At 46.8% G+C, this 19,211-nt stretch overlaps 1 protein-coding gene across 2 annotated transcripts in view; it reads left to right on the top strand.

Annotated features, from left to right (window-relative positions):
- SH3PXD2B (SH3 and PX domains 2B) overlaps positions 1 to 19,211 on the top strand; it is a 124,152-nt gene that overhangs the window by 64,005 nt on the left and 40,936 nt on the right. For both annotated transcript variants that reach the window (XM_033180305.1, XM_033180306.1), the window contains exon 5: positions 11,434 to 11,525. In XM_033180305.1, coding sequence (XP_033036196.1) covers positions 11,434 to 11,525 — 92 coding nt within the window. The remainder of the gene's footprint in view (positions 1 to 11,433; positions 11,526 to 19,211) is intronic.

Below are 19,211 nucleotides of genomic sequence, written 5' to 3'. Positions count from 1 at the left end.
AATAAAATACTTACAAATAAGTTTCACAAAAGAAGTGCAGGATTTATACACTGAAACTACAAAACATTTCCATGAAAATTAAAGAAGATCTAAATTCGTGGAGGTACATTCCATACTTATGGGTTAGAAGACTCAATGTTGTTAAAATGTAACACCTCCCAGAATTAATCTGCATATTCAGTACAATCCCTGTCAAAATCTTTTTCATAGGCTTTTTAATAGAAATTGACAAGCCGGCCGGGCGCGGTAGCTCAAGCCTGTAATCCCAGCACTTTGGGAGTCTGAGATGGGCGGATCACGAGGTCAGGAGATCGAGACCATCCTGGCAAACACGGTGAAACCCCATCTCTACTAAAAAAAATACAAAAAACCAGCCAGGCGAAGTGGCGGGCGCCTGTAGTCCCAGTTACTCGGGAGGCTGAGGCAGGAGAATGGCATAAACCCGGGAGGCAGAGGTTGCAGTGAGCTGAGATCCGGTCCCTGCACTCCAGCCTGGACGACAGTGCGAGACTCCGTCTCAAAAAAAAAAAAAAAAAAAGAGATTGACAAGCCAATCCTCAAGTGTATGTGGAAATATAAAGGACCCAGAATAGTCAAAACACTTTTGAAAAAGAACAACTTTAGAGGAACCATACTATCCATTTTCAAAACTCCCTACAAGGTACAGTGATCAGGATAGTATGGTACTGACAAAAATAGGTATATAGATCAGCGGAACAACACTGAGAGTCCAGAAATAAAATCTTACAAAATGTTTGATCAGTTCATATTCCACAAAGTTACCAAGACAATTCACTGGAAAAGGATAGTCTTTTTTTTTTTTTTTTTTTTTTTGAGATGGAGTCTCACCCTGTTGCCCAGGCTGGAGTGCAGTGGTGCCATCTCGGCTCACTGCAACCTCCGCCTCCTGGGTTCAAGGGATTCTCCTGCCTCAGCCTCCTGAGTAGCTGGGATTACAGGCACCCACCACTGTGCCTGGCAAATTTTTTTTTTTTTTTTTTTTGTATTTTTAGTAGAGACGGGGTTTCACTATATGTTGGCCAGGCTGGTCTCGGACTCCTGACCTCAAGAGATCCACCCACTTCAGCCTCCCAAAGTGCTGGAATTACAGGCATGAGCCACCATGCCAGGCCGAAAAGGACAGTCTTTTTAACAAACAGTTGAGATAGTCACCTGTTGCATTCATTTCCTAGGGCTGCATAGCAAAATACCACAAACTGGGTGGCTTACAACATCGTTTAGTTTCTCATGGTTCTGGAGGCTGGAAGTCTCGGCAGCAGGGCCCTCTAACCTCTCTCATTGGTTTATAGATGAGATGCCTCTTCTCCCTGTGTCTTTACAAGGTCTTTTCTGTACCTGGCTATGTCCTACTGTTCTCTTCCTATAAAGACACAGTTATATTGGATTAAGGCACATTCCTAGTGACTTCATTTTACTTTAAATCACCTTTTGAAAGATCCTGTCTCTGAATATATTCACATTCTAGGGGCTTGGGGCTTAGGACTTTAATATATGAATGGGGGGTGGAGAGCAAAACACTATAGCCCCCAACAGCTGTACACATGCAAAAAAAATGAAGTTAGACTCTTATCTCATACCATGCATGAAAATCAACTCAAAGTGGATCATAACGCTAAATATAAGAGCTGAAACTATAAAACTTCTAAAAGAAAACATAGGAGAAAGTCATCACAATCCTGAATTGGGCAGAGTTTTAGCTATGACCCCAGAAGTGTGAGCCTTTAAAGAAAAACTGATACAAATTGGATTTAATTAAATGGATTTATAGATTTCTATACTTCAAAAAGTACCATTAACAAAATGGCCAGGCCAGTGGCTCACGCCTGTAATCCCAGCTCTTCGGAGCACCAAGGCAGACAGATAACTTGAGGTCTGGGGTTCAAGACCAGCCTGGCCAACATGGTGAAACGTCTTCTCTACTAAAAATACAAAAATTAGTCAGGCATAGTGGCGCACACCTGTAATCCCAGCTGTTTGGGAGGCTGAAGTGGGAGGATTGCTTGAATCCAGGAGGTGGAGGTTGCAGTGAGCCAAAATCGTGCCACTGCACTCCAGCCTGGGACAGAGTGAGACTCCATCTCAAAAAAAGAGAAAGAAATGGTATACCATGGACTGGGAGAAAATATTTGTTAATCATATATCCGATAAAGGATTTGTATTGAACATACACAAATAATAATTGTAAGACAACCTGATTTTAAAGACTTCAGTACAAATTTTACCCAAGAAGATACAGGAATGACTAGTAAGCACATGAATAGATGCTCGATATCATTAGTCATTATGGGAATGCAAAATAAAACCATAACGAGATACCTACACAGCCACTAGAGTTGCTTATAATCAACAAGACAGACAATAGCAAGTGTTGGTGAGAACATGGAGTAACTGGAGCCTTTAAGATAGGAAGCTACAAGCTGGGCGTGGTGGCTCAAGGCTGTAATCCCAGTATTTTGGGAGGCTGAGGCAGGTGATCACCTGAGGTCGGGAGTTCGAGACCAACCTGACCAACATGGAGAAACCCTGTCTCTACTAAAAATACAAAATGAGCCAGGTGAGCTGGTGCATGCCTGTAATCCCAGCTACTCAGGAGGCTGAGGCAGGAGAATCGCTTGAACCCAGGAAGCGGAGGTTGAGGTGAGCCGCGATCATGCCATTGCACTCCAGCCTGGGAAACAAGGGCAATACTCCATCTCAAAAAAAAAAAAAAAGATGAGAAGCTACTTTGGAAGACAGTTTGGCAGTTTCCTCAAAAGTTAAACTTATCGTATGACCACTCTTAGGTATATACTCAAGAGAATTGAAAACTTATGTCCTCACAAAGACTTGGCTGCAAATGTTCATAGCAACATTAATTCATAATAGCCAACACTAGAGGTGATCCACAAGTCCATCAGCTGGTGAAAGGATACAGAAAATGCATAATATCCATACAATAGACATATCTTTTTATTTGGCAATAAAAAGCACTGGGAGCATGCCACAGTGGCTTGAGCCTGTACTCCCAGGACACAGAAGACTGAGGCAGGAGGATTGCTTGAGCCCAGGAGTTGGAGGCTGCCATGAGCCTTGCACTCCATCCTGGTGACAGAGCAAGACTCCAGCTCTAAATGAATAAATAAAGCAACGACACACTGATACACGCTGGATGAATCTCCAAAGCATAATGCTGAGTGAAAGAAGCCAGATGTGTACAACTACACATTGTATGATTCTGTTTATATGAAATGTGCAGAAAAGGCAAATTTATAGAGGCAAAAAGCAGAACAGTGGTTTCCCAGACCTGGGGGTCTGCTCATTCGAGATGGGCAGAGATGAACTGCAGATTAGGTTGGGGGACATTTTTGAAGTGATGGACAAGTTTTGAAACTAGGTCGTGGTGATTGTTGCACAACTCTGTAATTTACCAAATATCATTGATATTGTGCACCTATAATGGGTACATGTTATGGTATGTAAATTATGCCACAGTGAATCTGTTTAAAAGTATTAGTCTAGGCGCAGTGGCTCATGCCTGTAATCCCAGCACTTTGGGAGGCTGAGGTGGGAAGACTGCTTCAGGCCAGGAGTTTGAGAGTAGCCTGGGCAACATAGTGAGACCCTCATCTCTACAAAAAAAGTGTTAAACAAAAGGGGGCAGTGTGGGGACAGATGATCCTTCTCTTGGCAGGAGATGTCAAGGAAGGTCAGAAAATCTCTCCTGATTGAGCGTCTGCTCTTTGCCAAATGGGACCTTGTCTTATCTTTCCAACAACTTTGAGGAATAGGCTTTATTTTTATTATTTTGAGACAAGGTCTTGCTCTATCTCCCGGGCTGGAGTACAGTAGGGTGACCTTGGTTCACTGCAACCTCAGTCTCCTATGCTCAAGTGATCCTCCCACCTCAGCCTCCTGAGTAACTGGAACCACCAGCACGTACCAAGTTTTTGTTTTTATTTTTTGATAGAGATGGGGTTTCACCATGTTGCCAAGGCTGGTCTTGAACTCCTAGGCAGGAGTAAGTTTTATTATTCCCATTGTGTAGATGAGGAAGTGGAGGCCCAACAAAGTTAATTACAATAAGATTTTAGGTTTGAGGGTTAGAGAGCTGGACTCGAACCTTTTACACCACCACACTCACATACTACTTATGGCCTCTCTAAGATAAAGTAAAAAATGCAAGGCCGGGCGTGGTGGCTCATGCCTGTAATTCCAGCATTTTGGGAGGTTGAAGTGGGCACATCATGAGGTCAGGAGTTTGAGACCAGCCTGACCAACATGGTGAAACCCTGTCTCTACTTAAAATACAAAAATTATCCAGGTGTGGTGGCAGGGACCTGTAATCCCAGCTACTCAGGAGGCTGAGGCAGGAGAATTGATTGAACCCGGGAGGCAGAGGTTGCAGTGAGCCAAGATCGTGCCATTACACTCCAGCGTGGGTGACAGAGCAAGACTCCATCTCAAAAAAAAAGGAAAGAAAGTAAAAGTTCAAAAAGCCCAAGTATTCAAATGTGTGTTTCTTAGAGCCAGATAAACCCAGACTCTTCTGTCTGCTGAGTATCTCATGACAAAAGAAGGGCTGGGGCAAAGGGCCAGCCCTCAGAAGAAGGTTCAGCTCTTCCTTGTCCCATTCCAAACCTCTAGAGCCTGAAATTCCAATTCTGGAGATGATCTTTTGTCTAGGCTCTACTGGCAAGGACTATAGGGTCACCTTGCCCAGCTGGGAAGTTCCAGTTCGTACCTTCCCCAGAATCTGTTGTCCCTCAGCCCGAATTAGCCTATTCTGCTTCTTCCCCAGCCCACCTGACTTCTCTCCAGAGTCAGATTTTCCTTGCACCCAGAGCTTCACCAACTCCTGGACTTTTGGTTTTGAAAAGGAAATTTAAAATCCGAGAGTAATACAGGATAGCAGCAGCCTGATGCTTGGAATGGTACAGAGATAATGAATTCACCTGGGCTAACCACAGGGAGGAAACTGCTTATGTTAAATGAGCCACGTGGAAGTTACTACCCCCTGCTATTAATGAAACATAATAAATAGAGCAGATATTTGGAGTTTTGGTTGGCCAGATTCCCTGGGCTGTTTCAAGGGAACTGCCCTCCTGGAGAGAGATGAAATGATCCGCTTCTTTTATAGACTACGTAGGCTGTTACATGACATTTAGGTATCTGTTACTGACATTGCTGTGAACCGACTTAAGCCAATTTGATCTATCACAACTAACTTTATTTTAGTAGAAAATGAAAGTCTCTAATAGAGATAGATGAGGGCTATAGATGATATCCCAAAGCTAGCTCCCAGGTATATATTACAATGGAAGAAACTTTCTGTTCGCAGACCTATTGTAAAGTTACACTAAATTAACATAGTGCAGTATTAGCACAAGGATAGACAAACCCTTGAAACAAATAGAAAACCCAGAAACAGATCCGTGTGTATTTGGATGGACACTGTGACACTGACAAAGGCAACCTTGCAGGTTATTCCTCAATAAATGGATATCCACATGGGAAAAAAAACAAAAAAGATAATTAACCCCTGCCTCACACCACACATGAAATCATTTCCAAGAAAATTAAAGACATAAATGTAAGAGACAATATCACAAAAGGTTTAGGAGATAACATAGGAAAATATATTTTAATCTCTAGGTATAGGATTTCTAAAGATACAAAAAGGATACGCAGCACAAAAAGGTTGATTTATTTGAATACATTAATTTTAAGAACTTCTGTTCGTCAAAAGACAATGAAAATATGACTCAGCTGAATCCTGCCACACCTACAAGCATTTATTATCAAGCCGCCTCATAAATAGCCACTCAAGTTTTTCTGGAAGCTCCTTGAAATCCCAGCTGTCTGTCTGACATCTCTCTGCATGAATGATTCCTCAAGGCAGATGCAGCCACATTCTAGAGGCAGGATCAGCTTATCCTAACCGTGGTCTCACAGTAAAATCCTCAAGAAGAAGCTGAACCCTAAATCCTAGACCCAGGGCCCTGTTCTGAAGGATATACGGTACTGGGTTCACCAGGTTCTGTTTGTGCAAGGGACAGAGTGTCTGAGAATATTTCTAGGATCATTTCACCAGTAGAAAAACAAAATTCTTTCTAACAACAGTTAGGCTAATGAATAAAGGTTGTGGTATTGATCCACAATGAAGATAAAGCCCTGAAGCAGCCTTTTCTGAAGTATGGACTTCTGATTAGAGTCTTTCACTTGCCCCAGTGTTCATTCTCAGTGAGGGGTCTTCAGGTAGTAACTAACCATCATACGGTGTAGCTTAAATCAAACACACATGCAAATGTACACACTTGTGCGTGTGGGTGCCCATGCTGTAGTATTTTAAACTGGGAGCAACATAACAGCAGTATTTACAAGGCTCCAAACACTTGAGACTTTCCTTCTGGAATTCTGTCGTACACCACCCACTTATATTATTATTAATCTTTTTCTTCAACTCACCTTTTGAACTTCTTCACATTATAAGACTGACGTGCTGCCTACTGTGGTAAGAGGGATTCCTGACTTTTTAAACTTCTGAACACAATATATCTTAGAGGAAACTTTGTATCACAAACATAACATAAAACTGCTATCAGCTGGGCACAGTGGTTTACGCCTGTAATCCCAACACTTTGGAAGGCCGAGACAGGTGGACTACATGAGACCAGGAGTTTGAGACCAGCCTGGGCAACATGGCGAAACCCCATTTCTACTAAAAATACAAAAATTAGCCAGGCATGGTGTGCACGCCTGTAATTCCAGCTACTCAGGAGGCTGAGGTGGGAGAATCTCGAGCCCAGGAGGTGGAGGCTGCAGTGAGCTGAGATCCCACCCTGCACTGCAGCCTGGGCCACAGAGCCAGACTCTGTCTCAAAAACAAGCAAACAAAACAAATAGGTATCATGTGCCTGCCATAAAAGTAAAAAATAAAAACAATAAAACAACAACAACAACAACAGAAAATGTTTTTAAATCTAACTAGCTGCTGTTACCTGCCTACCAGAGGCTCTGCAGAGCCCGTCCTGCTCAGGAAGCAAGTTAGACAAGTGTTACTTCTCTAGGGCATTCTTTTTTAAATTACAGAAGGTTGAAAGAGAATTGAGAAAACATGAACCTTCTCCCTAGCCAAGGCATTGTCATTTAACGTAATCATCTGGCTGTCTCTGAAATCACCTTTGGAAACACTTATATTCTTGTACCTGGGGCAGTATAGAGATTATTGGGATAACGGGATTATCCAGTGTCCATCAAGCAGCTAGTATATGATGGAAACCGTACAGCCACTTCCTCACTTATTCTATGGCACAGCCCTCCAAGATGGGTGTTCTTTAGCTCCACTTTGCAGATGAGTAGACTGAGGCTCAGAGAGGCAGTGAGACTTGGCCAGAATCTCACAGCCAGGAAGTGACGAGGCCAGAATCAGGAACTGGTTCTGTCTGACCTTTATTGTTACCCTCTGCAAGCAGGACTTGCTCTCCTGTCTCGTGCCTGCATCAGCCACATCTGTCCAAAGCACCAGGATCCCTTCCAGAACAGGACTGAGTTGGCTGGAGCTGTGGTTCTTTGTCACTACTGATGGAACTCAGGACTATCCTGGAGTCTTTCAGAAGCAGAATGGTTTCTCGGCCCCGGGTCATTTTTTACTGGTAGCCACGTCCATCCCAAATGAAATGGGCCAACATCAAAGCATTCAGCCCTGCCTTTTATTAGTAACTTGACTTCTTTTATGGTTTGGGGGTTTGGTTTGGCTTTTACTGCCTAGGCATAGCTCAAAACCAGAAGAGAACTTGGCATCATCAGGAGGTTTCCATGGGCCTCGTTTGTCTCTTCCCCTCCTGGTCCATTTGGGGCCTCTGCCCATCCTGGGAGGCCCCCTCCAGGCAGAGACAGTGACCATCTCCCGGGGTCGTGCCCCACACCCACCCAGCTCTCCTCTAACAGAGACACATGGCCAGCTCCAGCCTGTTCCCTCGTGTTGTTTAGGGTCTCACCAGCACTGTCTAGGCATGTAGGGAAGGTGGAGGAGGAACAGCTGCCACCCTGCTGCCTTTTGTGGATTTAAGGTAGAGGTTTGCAGTCGGCCTTTCCTGGACTCTCAAGTCCAAGCCACCTCACCAGAGCCTCCATTTCCCCATCTTTTAAATGGGCCAGCCTTCCCGAGGTTACATAAAGTGACACAGATGAACACGTTTCAGGAGTCACCCAGTGCTGAGCCAAGGTCAGGGAGTGCTGTTATTGCAGTCTTGGGGGGAAGCCGCAAGATATTTGCACACAAAGCAGCCAGGACGCACCACAGTCCAGCATATAATCAGCTCCTTCATTATGTGGCTCCAACTGCAAGGGCTGCAGGATTTCAGAGGAAAAAGAGGCCCGTGGGGAGTGGGGAGCAGACAGCAGCTCATCCTGGCCAGGAGAACGACCACTCGCTGCTCGGAACCAGAAAAAGAAGGGCGACCAGAAACAGGAGGTGGGGGAGGGAAGGGCCTGCTCCTGTCTCTGGGACTCCCTGATTCAGCTCTGGAAACAGTCCTTAAGGATCTGCTGCAGAGCAGGAGCTACTTAAAGGCTAATTTTAAAAATTGGTGAGCCCTTTAGTCACCCCTCAGAAGGATGGAAGGGTGGACAGTGACCAGGAAAGGTCCCCTACTGAGTCATCCACATCCCTCACAATGTTTATCCATTTTGAGTCTGGAGCAGATTGCAGCTCAGGGGCTTAAAGTTAGAGCCTGACTCAAAGTAATGTAGGGTTGGCAACCCAAGTGTCCATCGACAGGTGAAGGATAAGCAAAATGTGGTGTATCCATACAATGGAATATCACTCATCCTTTAAAAGGAAGGAGGTGTTGATGCCCGGCTACAAGCATGAGCCTTGAATGGATGAGCATGCTAAATGACATCAGCCAGACTCAAAACGACAAACGCTGTATAATTCCACTTATATGAGCTACCTGGCATCATCAATCCCTAGAGACAGAAGTAGAATGGTGGTGCCGGGGGAGGGTGGAAGGGTAGTTGTTATTTAATGAGTACAGAGTTTCAGTTTTGGAAGATGAAAAGAGTTCTGTGGATGGATGGCAGTGCTGGTAGCACAGCAGTGTGAATGTATTAAATACTTAATGCACTGTAACAGTACAGTTGAAAATGGGTAAGATGGTAAGCTTTTACTGTGTTTTACACAGGTTAATTTTTTTAAACTGTGTAAAATATAGGAGAAATAATTGCGTAGGGTCAACATATCCACGAAGCCCTGTAAAAGGTACCACACTGGAGGCCTCCATTCATCTCTCCGTTGGTCCACGAGAGCCCAGTACTGCTGCAGGGTTGGCACATCACTCTCGGAGTTGGGTGGTGAGTTATTAAGGGCTGGTTATATAGAAAATGCAAGACACAGGCCGGCCGCGAGGGCACACGCCCAGCACTTTGGGAGCCAAGGTGGGCGGATCACAAGGTCAGGAGATCGAGACTATCTTGGCCAACCTGGTAAAACCCAATCTCTACTAAAATATAAAAAATTAGCCGGGCATGGTGGCATGCAGCTGTAATCCCAGCTACTAAGGAGGCTGAGGCCGGGAATCGCTTGAACCGGGGAGGCAAAGGTTGCAGTGAGCTGAGATAGCACCACTGCACTCCAGCCTGATGACAGAGCAAGACTCCGTCAAGAAAGAAAGAGAGAGAGAAAGGGGAGGGGGGTGGACCAAGGGAGGAAAGGAGGGAGGGAGGGAGGGAGGGAGGGAGGGAGGAAGGAAGGAAGGAAGGAGGAAGGAAGGAAGGAAGGAAGGAGGAAGGAAGGAAGAAGGAAGGAAGGAAATGCAAGGCACATCTCTTGAACTGCTTGGGTGGCTTGGCTGCCAGAATCACCTGTGCAATTCACGCGTATGCACATGTGTTCTCTGCACATGTGTGTGCAACAAAATGTATGTATGAACCACCTGAACCACCCTCAGATCTACATCCTCCTCACCCTGTTCCAGGGCCTGGGCCAAAGGAGGCTTCAGTAAATATTTGTTAAACCAAGCTGTTTATTCATGATGGCCATGTCTGAGTTTCAAATCCTTTAATGAGCAGATTGTACCCTGCACTTCTCTTGTATTTGGCACAGAAACTAGTGCAGTGCTGGGCACAAAGAAAATGCTCATTGAATCATTGACTGAATACCTGTTAGTAGATAAACCAGCTTTGTGGAGGGCAACTTTGTGCCCACCACCTACCCTCTGTCCAACCTATAGCCACTTGAGGCTCCGTGACAGAGCCAGTGAGTCACTGGGGCAGATTAATGTGGAATTTGGCCAGTGGAAGATCTATTTCAACCGCTCATTAACTTAGAGACTTTGAACCTCTATCCAAATCATAAAACAGTCCCTTCACTTTAATGCTTCAGATTCGTGAGTTAAGACACGTATGTGAGCATGTTGGAAATAACCTTAAGATTCACCAGTAGACGACTTGAATAAAGTATGACACAGCTGTACAAAATCCAATATCCAGTATAGGTGATGTTATAGAAGAATAATGAAATGAGCCAGCTGCAGTGGCTCAACACCTGTAATCCCAGCACTTTGGGAGGCTGAAGTGGGTGGATCACTTGAGGCCGGGAGCTCAAGACCAGCCTGGGTGACTTGCCGAAACCCCGTCTCACTAAAAATACAAAAAAAAAGAAAAAAAAAATTAGCCAGGCATGGTAGCACATGCCTATAATGCCAGCTACTCAGGAGGCTAGGGCACAAAAATTCCTTAAACCCAGGAGGCAGAGGTTGTGGTGAGCCAAGAGTGCACCACTGCACTCCAGCCTGGGTGACAGAGCAAGATCCTGTCTCAACATAAATAAGAATAATGAAATGGCATGAAGTTGACAATTTATAGTTAAGTGAAAGCATCGGTTTACAAAATAGCATGTACAGTATGGTCTGATTTTTGCCTGAATATGTACCTATTACTTGAACAAATATGCCTATAATGTATGCATGTATGTCATACATTTTGTGTGTGTGTGTATGTGTTGTTTCCCAAACATCAGCATCACCAGGAAACTTTTTTTAGAGATGCACATTCAGCCCCCTCCACAGAACTACTGAATCAGAAACTCGGGTGGGGATCCATGATCTGTGTTTTAACAAGCCCTCCAAGTGACTCTGGTGCCTTCCTGAGTTTGAGAGCCACTGGTGGTGTATGGCATTCCTAACACCCCCTCCTTCCTTTGCTTTTTGGTTGTGTGTGTGTGTGTGTGTGTGTGTGTGTGTTTGTTTGAGACAGTCTCTGTGTCACCCAGGCTGGAGTGCAGTGGCGCGATCTCAGCTCACTGCAACCTCTGCCTCCCAGGTTCAAACAATTCTCTTGCCTCAGCCTCCTGAGTAGCTGGGATTACAGGCACACGCCACCATGCCCAGCCCCCTCTCCTCCTTTGCACTCACCTGCGTCTCTCTTCTCCAGGCCCTCATCCAGCTGCCCCCCTACATCTCTCAGTGTGATGAGGTGCTGCAGTTCTTTGAGACAAGACCTGAGGACCTGAATCCCCCCAAAGAGTAAGTTCGTTTGTGGGCCTCCCCAGATGGAGCTCCACAGACCTCCCTCCTGCCAGTCCAGCCACCTCCAAATAAAGCAAAGTGCAGCCGACAGTGGGTTTCGTCGGCTGAACCCCTGTGAGACCACACTTCACTTAGCCTTCAGAGGTGCTGTAAGTGGGTAGTGATCGTCCGATTTGACAGGTGAAGGAAACTGGCCGAGTGCCACTCCTGTCATCCCGTAATACTCTGCACCTGCCCACAGCATTTAGTGAGGTGTGTCGGAACTGGGCAGAATGAGCCCACGAGGCAGGGACTGAGCTGTAGATTCATCTAGCTTCTGTCTGCAGAGGTGGGTGTGCTCAGGAACTGCCAGGGATATGAATGCGGGAGCAACCCAAACCAACGAAGACCCCACCGCCAGTGAGCAACGGGGCCAGGATTTCATCCTGACCAGCCAGGCTCCGAAGCGCTCCAAAATGCCCACCACAGCCCTGCCTCCCTGTCACTTCTCCCTGCGGTGGGCAGGCCGCTTGCCCAGATGCCTGTTGCTACAGAGCCAGCAGCCCCAGCCACACAGTGCACACCACATAAAACCCAAGCACCACCTGCCTACCTGCACTTACGCACCAACACCCTGGCCAGCCCAGGTGCTTTGGGGAAAGCAGGTGGGGATCTGGCTAATGGAGAAATAGCAGTGGGGAAAAGAGACCAGCCCAAGGTGCTGGGATTGTCCTGGGGTCACAGGAGCAAGAGCCGGCAGAGTTTGGGGTCCATCTGGGCTCATTCGAGAAGGTCTGAAAAGTACCAGCCAGGCTCTATTCCAAAAGTAGATGCTGCCACTCTTGGCACTGCGTTCACTGGATGCCCCAGGCAGCAGCCGTAACCAAGGCTGAGTTTGCCAAGCAGCCAGCGTGGAGGGAGTATGCTGAGCACTGTACGTGTATCAAGAGAGAAACACATGCTCCTTTTTGGAAGTGATCTGCTGGAGTCACAAAATTTTTTTAAATAGACTTGTGAGGAGAAAGCATCAAAGTGTTCTAACAAGTGAAGTCAGGCCATTTATATTTATACACACACACAGCGACCTCCAAAATGGAGTTCACAGACCTCCAAGTGCACCACTCAGGACTGATGGTTTGCTAGCACGCAGTTGAGTAGACCTAAGTCTCTGCAATAAATATATTCCAATATGCACCGTTTCCTGTGATGAGCACAGAGTGAGTAAATATAGCTTCTCATAGTGAGTGCACAGAAGCGTGTGGTTTTGGAGTCAAGGGAGACATTCTGTAAGAGGCAACAGTAAACCTTTGAATCAGATGTCACAAGGGAATGCTTTACCAACACGGAAGCCAAGACACGGTTTCATAAATTTAAAAATAATCATAAAGATACAGAATAATATAAATCTGATAATTTAGGGTGTTTAGCTCATGCTGGCTAATGTTTTTGTTCTTAGTGTCTTTGGCGTTAGTGTCTGGTAAGCATTTCCCAGTTTGTATCGCCATCATGAAATATGGGGAAATATTCTCAAAGCACCTTTGTCTACAGTCCTCCCAAGCTTGCAGGATTGAACTGCCATTCAGGCTCATAGCCTCTGGCTTCAATTATAATTTCTACACAAGGTAAATCAAAGGATACAGAGCTTATTGTGTTCCCTTTCCACTTCATTTTCTCACAAAACTGCCCAATAAAAACTGTCATTCCCTCACGCCTGTAATCCCAGCACTTTGGGAGACTGAGGTGGGAGGATTGCTTGAGCTCAGAAGTTCGAGACCAGCCTGAGCAACACAGTGAGACCCTGTCTCTACTAAAAATCAAAAAAAATTTTTTTGATTGTGGTACATGCCTGTAGTCCCAGATACTCAGGAAACTGAGATGGGAGAATTGCTCGGGCCAAGGAGGTTGAGGCTGCAGTGAGCAGTGATCGTTACTACTGTACTCCAGCCTGGGCGACAGAGGGAGACTCTGTCTCAAAAACAAAAAACCTGTCATTCCTCTCTTACAGATGAGGAAGCTGAGGTTCAGAATAATAAAAGGGACTTTTAACAAAATAGTAATGAAAGAGAGGCACAGTTTGGAAGAGGTGAAGGTGACTTTTCCCCAGGTCAGCCTCAGTCTGAACCTAAGCTCAGTCCCACACAAGAGGCTTACTTGATAGAAAAGAGCCTGAGTTTGCAATCTAGTACACCCAGGTTCGAATCCCGCCTCTGCCACTCCTGGCTGTGTGGCTATGCACCTCCCCTCACTTTGCTTCTGGGCTTCCACTTGCTCTATTGTGAAATGGGAGTAGCTGTACTTCTTAGGGTAATGGTGAGGACTGAGTGACTGCCACAGGGAAAAATTCTAAGACCTTGCCAGCTGCTCAGGAAGTGGTGGCTCTTGCTAGTTCCCCTCTTGGAATGTCCAGACATTGCTGTCTTTATTCCAGCGCCGTCTCTTAAGAGTTCATCAAGATGCCCAGCCTGATATACCCTCAGCAGGGAAACTTGCCTGACTACTGTCTTAGTCTGTCCCACCTGCTACGACAAAAATACCACAGACTGGGTGGCTTAACAACAAAAATGTATTTCTCACTTTCTGGAGGCTAGAAATCCAAGATCAAGGTGCCAGCTATTTCAGTGCCTGGTGAAGGCCACTTCCTGGTTTGCAGATGTGTCCCCACATGGAGGGGAGAGAGAGAGAGAGAGTTCTCATGTCTCTTCTTTTTTTTTTTTTTTCTTTTAATTTTTTGTAGAGACAGGGTCTGGCTATGTTGCCCAGGCGGGTCTGAAACTCCTAGGCTCAAGCGATCCTCTTACCTTCATGTTTCTTCTCATAAAGGTGCTAATCCCATTCTGGGGGCTCCACCTTTATGACCTAATTACCCCCAAAGGTTCCATCTCCAAGCACCATCACACTGGGGGTCAGGGTTTCAACATACGAATTCAGTTTATAGGAGCCACTTTCAAGCCGGGTGAGCTTTGGCAGGTTTTTCCGCCCCTTGCTTCCGTCTCCTCTTATGTGAGATGGGGCGATGACACCTCCCTCACAGCATTGCCTGGGGAATCAAATGAGAGGCTGTAGGGAAAATCACTTGGGTCGTGCTCTGCAGACCTTATTGCCCAAGGGCAGAGGAAGCAGCAGGCATCAGACAGCAGCCATGAGGGTAGTATTGACATTGGTGTGCGTTCCTTGGGCCCCTGGATTCAACGATAGCCAGATTTTCTTCTACTTTATCTCAGTGTCCTAGAGACTTTAACTTTGGGGAGTATCATGGACCACTTAGAGAATCCAACTTTAACTTTGGAGAGCATCATAGACCACTTAGAGATTCCAGCTGTGACTTTGGGGAACATCATGGACCACTTAGAGATTCCAACAGAAGCTTTCTTCCCTCTTCCTGGAGGAGCACCTGCAGTTTCAGGAGGTCCTCATGGGTGCAGAATCCTGTACATGGACCTGAGGTGAAGAAGCCCCGCCCTGGCGGCCCTTCCCAGTGTTAGTGCTGGGATTGCTTTGGCCTCTCCCTGGCGAGGGTGGTTGCAGTGGCCCCAGCCTCTGAGCAAGCATCAGATCAACTTAGACACACAGAGGGGAGAGGGCCAGGCCAGGAGCAGCTGCTGTGCTTGGGAGGAGTCTGGTCATCTTCATTCAAGGAGAGACACTTGGGGACACGGGGTGTAAGCCAGCCCTCGAGAGGAGGTGGGAAGTCCCGGAGGCTGCATGGTGGCTTTGTGACACTCTCTGTCTTCCTCTCTTTGGTGGCAGAGGCAGCCCCACTAGCTTGCTGTCTTGGGCTTGTAGAAATAGTGCAGGACAGGAGTTCTCAGTGCCCTTGCATCCAGCCAAGGGCACTGGGATTGTTCATTCATTCATCAGCCAGATAGGGAGGGCCTGCTGACTCCCACAGTGGTGGAAAAGCTGCGTGAACATGTGGGTACACAGGCACCCGTGCATCCACAAATAGAACAGCCACTAAAAATACAAAACACAGCCTAGACTGTACCAAAGAAAGCACCAGGTAACAGCTGAGATAAGCTAGCAAGCATCATGCTGGAGTATATGTATGTGGTTCCGAGAGCCTTCCTGGAAAGAAAGGGAAGGTTCAGATCTCTTTGTCCCTTCCCAGCTGTGTGACCTTGGACAAATGACTTGCCTTCTCTGAGCTTATTTCCTCATCAGTGAAGCGGGCATCACTATCCTGGCTCACAGCTCGGTTGTGAGGACTGAGCAAGATCCTACCCATAGAGGATGGTGTCTGGCACAGGGCAGGTGCTTACCTCGTGATGCCTTCCTTTCTTTAAGCCAGGATTTGAAAAGGAAGGAAGGTGGTGAGGTTGCCAAGGGCCCAAGGGATGGTTCCGGGGCCACAGCAGGCAGTCTCAGCTGGGCCCTGGTTGTTGGTTTAGGGATAGTGAACTTGAGGGTTATACCCAGTGGGGTTGGTCTGTTGGTCAGGATCCCGAAGGTCAACCCATGTTAGGGCTTGAGATGGACTTTGGGGGCCTTTCCCAGCCAACTGGTGCTATCGGAGGAGGGTTTTGGCCACCGTGAGTAGGAAAACTTGGGAACACCCCAAGCATATCACACCAAGATGACCCACCTGCTTGAGCAAACGCATGCTGTGGCTGCCTGAACCCAAGAGCCCCCTGCCGTCCCCACTCCCGTGCTCTGGCTGGGACAGTGGAAGCAGGGGCGCGTGGCTCAGGAGGAGCCCGGGACTTAAACGCAGACCACAGCTCAGGTCGCAGGCCTGGATGGCAGCTCTGGCAGCTGGTGCTTTCTGTAGAAGCAGCCTGGTGGAACCTGCGTTACTGCATCTTGATGCAGCAGCTAAGAGGGGAACTTTGGTCACTAGACAGTCCAGGTGGTGGTCAGGAGAGTGGGCTCCAGCCAGACTTCTGGGTTCCAGTCCCGGGCCTGGTACCTCACCTTTCTGGGCCTCAGTATCTTCATCTGCAAAATGGAGTAACCCTCAAAGGGATGTATGAGGACGCAGTGAGTCAGTCCAAGTGTAGCTTTCTGACCAGGACCCAGTGAGTGCCAGCGAAGGTGAGCCAGGACATTCCACTCTGACCCTCACCCTTCTCTGCATGGGTGCTGTGAAGGTCAACCTCAGTGATGTTATCCCTGGAGGGAGGACATCACTACCGGCCCAACCCAACCTGGCCAGACTCTGCTACGCCTCCCAGACATACAGGAGAACTGTAGTCCCTGGCTCTTGGGCTTGGCTTAGCTCCCTCCCTGCTCTCTCCCAGGTTGCTCTGAAGCATTATTACATGGTGGTTAAAAACCCAGACATTGAATAGACATTTCTCGAAAGAAAATGCACAAATAGCCAATAAGCATATGAGAAGATACTTGCATCATTATCCATCAGGAAATGCAAATCCAAGCTACAGTGAAATATCATTAGATCTAATTCACACCTGCTAGAATGGCTGTAATCAGGAAGATAGATAGATCAGGCATGGTGGCTCATACCTGTAATCCCAGCACTTTGGGAGGCCGAAGCGGGCAGATCACCTGAGGTCAGGAGTTCAAGACCAGCCTGGCCAACATAGCAAAACCCCGTCTCTACTAAAAATACAAAACTTAGCGTGGTGGCGGGTGCCTGTAATCTCAGCTACATGGGAGGCTGAGGCAGGAGAATCGTTTGAACCTGGGAGGCAGAGATTGCAGTGAGCCGAGATCACGCCACCTGCACTCCAGCCTGGGTAACAGAGCGAGACTCCACCTCAAAAAAAAAAAGAAGATATATAATAAGTATTGTCAAGGATATGAAGAAGTTGGAACCTTCATACGTTGCTGGTGGGATATAAAATGATGCAGTTGCTGTGGACATCTGCGTGGCACTTCCTTAAAAAGTTAAACCTGGAGTTACCATATGACCTAGCAATTCCTCTCTTAGGTATATAACCAAGAGAAATAAAAACATATGTCCGTACAAAAACTTGTACACAGATGTTCACAGAAACATTTTTCAAAATAGCCAAAGAGTGGAAACAACCCAAATGTCCAGCGACTCAGTAATGGGTAAACAAATTGTGGTTTATCCACACAATGGAATATTACTTAGCAACAAAAAGGAATGAAGTACTGATACATGCCACAACATGGATGAACCTCAAAGACCCTATGCCAAATGAAAGAAGCCGGCCACAAAAGGCCACACACTATATGATTCCGTTTATATGAAACATCCAGAACAGGCGAATCGTTAGAGACAGCAAGCAGATTTGTGGTTGCCAAGGGCTGGAGGACGGGGAATGGGAAGTGACTAATAACGGGTATAGGGCTTCTTTTTGGAGTGATGAAAGTGATTTGGAATTAGTGGTGATGGTTGGATAACCTTGTGAATATACTAAAAACCAGTAAATTGTATATCTTTTTTTTTTTTTTTTTTGAGACGGAGTCTCGCTCTGTCGCCCGGGCTGGAGTGCAGTGGCCCGATCTCAGGTCACTACAAGCTCCGCCTCCCGGGTTTACGCCATTCTTCTGCCTCAGCCTCCCAAGTAGCTGGGACTACAGGCGCCCGCCACCTCACCTGGCTAGTTTTTTGTATTTTTTAGTAGAGACGGGGTTTCACCATGTTAGCCAGGATGGTGTGGATCTCCTGACCTCGTGATCCGCCCGTCTCGGCCTCCCAAAGTGCTGGGATTACAGGCTTGAGCCACCGCGCCCGGCCAATTGTATATCTTTAAAGGATGAGTTTTTGTTTGTTTGTTTTGTTTTGTTTTTGACACAGAGTCTCACTCTGTCTCCCAGGCTGGAGTGCAGTGGCATGATCTCGGCTCACTGCAGCCTCCACCTCCCAGGTTCAAGCAATTCTCCTGCCTCAGCCTCCTGAGTAGCTGGTATTACAGGTGCCTGCCACCACACCTGGCTCATTTTTGTATTTTTAAATAGAGATGGGGTTTCACCATGTTGGCCAGGCTGGTCTCCAATTCCTGACCTCAGGTGATCCGCCCACCCCAGGCCTCCCAAAGTGCTGGGATTACAGGCATGAGCCACTGCTTCAGGCCTAAAGGATGAGTTTTATGGTTTGTCAATTATATCTCAGTTTTTTTAAAGTTAGTTGGATCTGGGTTCAAATTCTAGCTGTGAGGCCTTGAGCAAATTACTTAGCTTCTCTGTTTCTCGTCTGTAAAATGGGAATAAGAATAATACTTATTCCCTATGATCATTGTGAGTATTGAATGAGTGAACTACAAGTGCCTAGCAGGGTGCCGGCACTGGGTCTAGTACCATTTAATAATACTAGCTAATGCTACTGTTGCCACAATGTCCATCCCAACCCAACCACTGCAAACTTTATTAGTCTTGAGATAACTTACTTTAAAGTGCTTTGTAAGCCCTAATTTGTAATGCTGCATTTGTGATACAGTTGCTTTCCCCACCCCCCGGCCCCCGGCCCCCCAAGATGGAGTCTTGCTCTGTCACCCAGGCTAGAGTGCAGGCGCACGAGCTTGGCTCACTGCACCTCCACCTGCCAGGTTCAATTGATTCTTCTGTCTCAGCTTCCCGAGTAGCTGGGACTACAGGTGTGTGTCACTACACCCAGCTAATTTTTGTATTTTTAGTAGAGACGGGGTCTCACCATGCTGGCCAGGCTGGTCTTGAACTCCTGACCGCAGATGATCCATCCACCTCAGCCTCCCAAAGTGCTGAGATTCCAGGCGTGAAGCACCATGCCTGGCTGATACAGTTGCGTTTATAAACTCT

This window comes from Trachypithecus francoisi, unplaced genomic scaffold, assembly GCF_009764315.1.
Source record: "Trachypithecus francoisi isolate TF-2019V2 unplaced genomic scaffold, Tfra_2.0 Lachesis_group2, whole genome shotgun sequence".
NCBI lineage: Eukaryota > Metazoa > Chordata > Mammalia > Primates > Cercopithecidae > Trachypithecus > Trachypithecus francoisi.
This window is presented reverse-complemented; position numbering and strand designations above follow the sequence as displayed.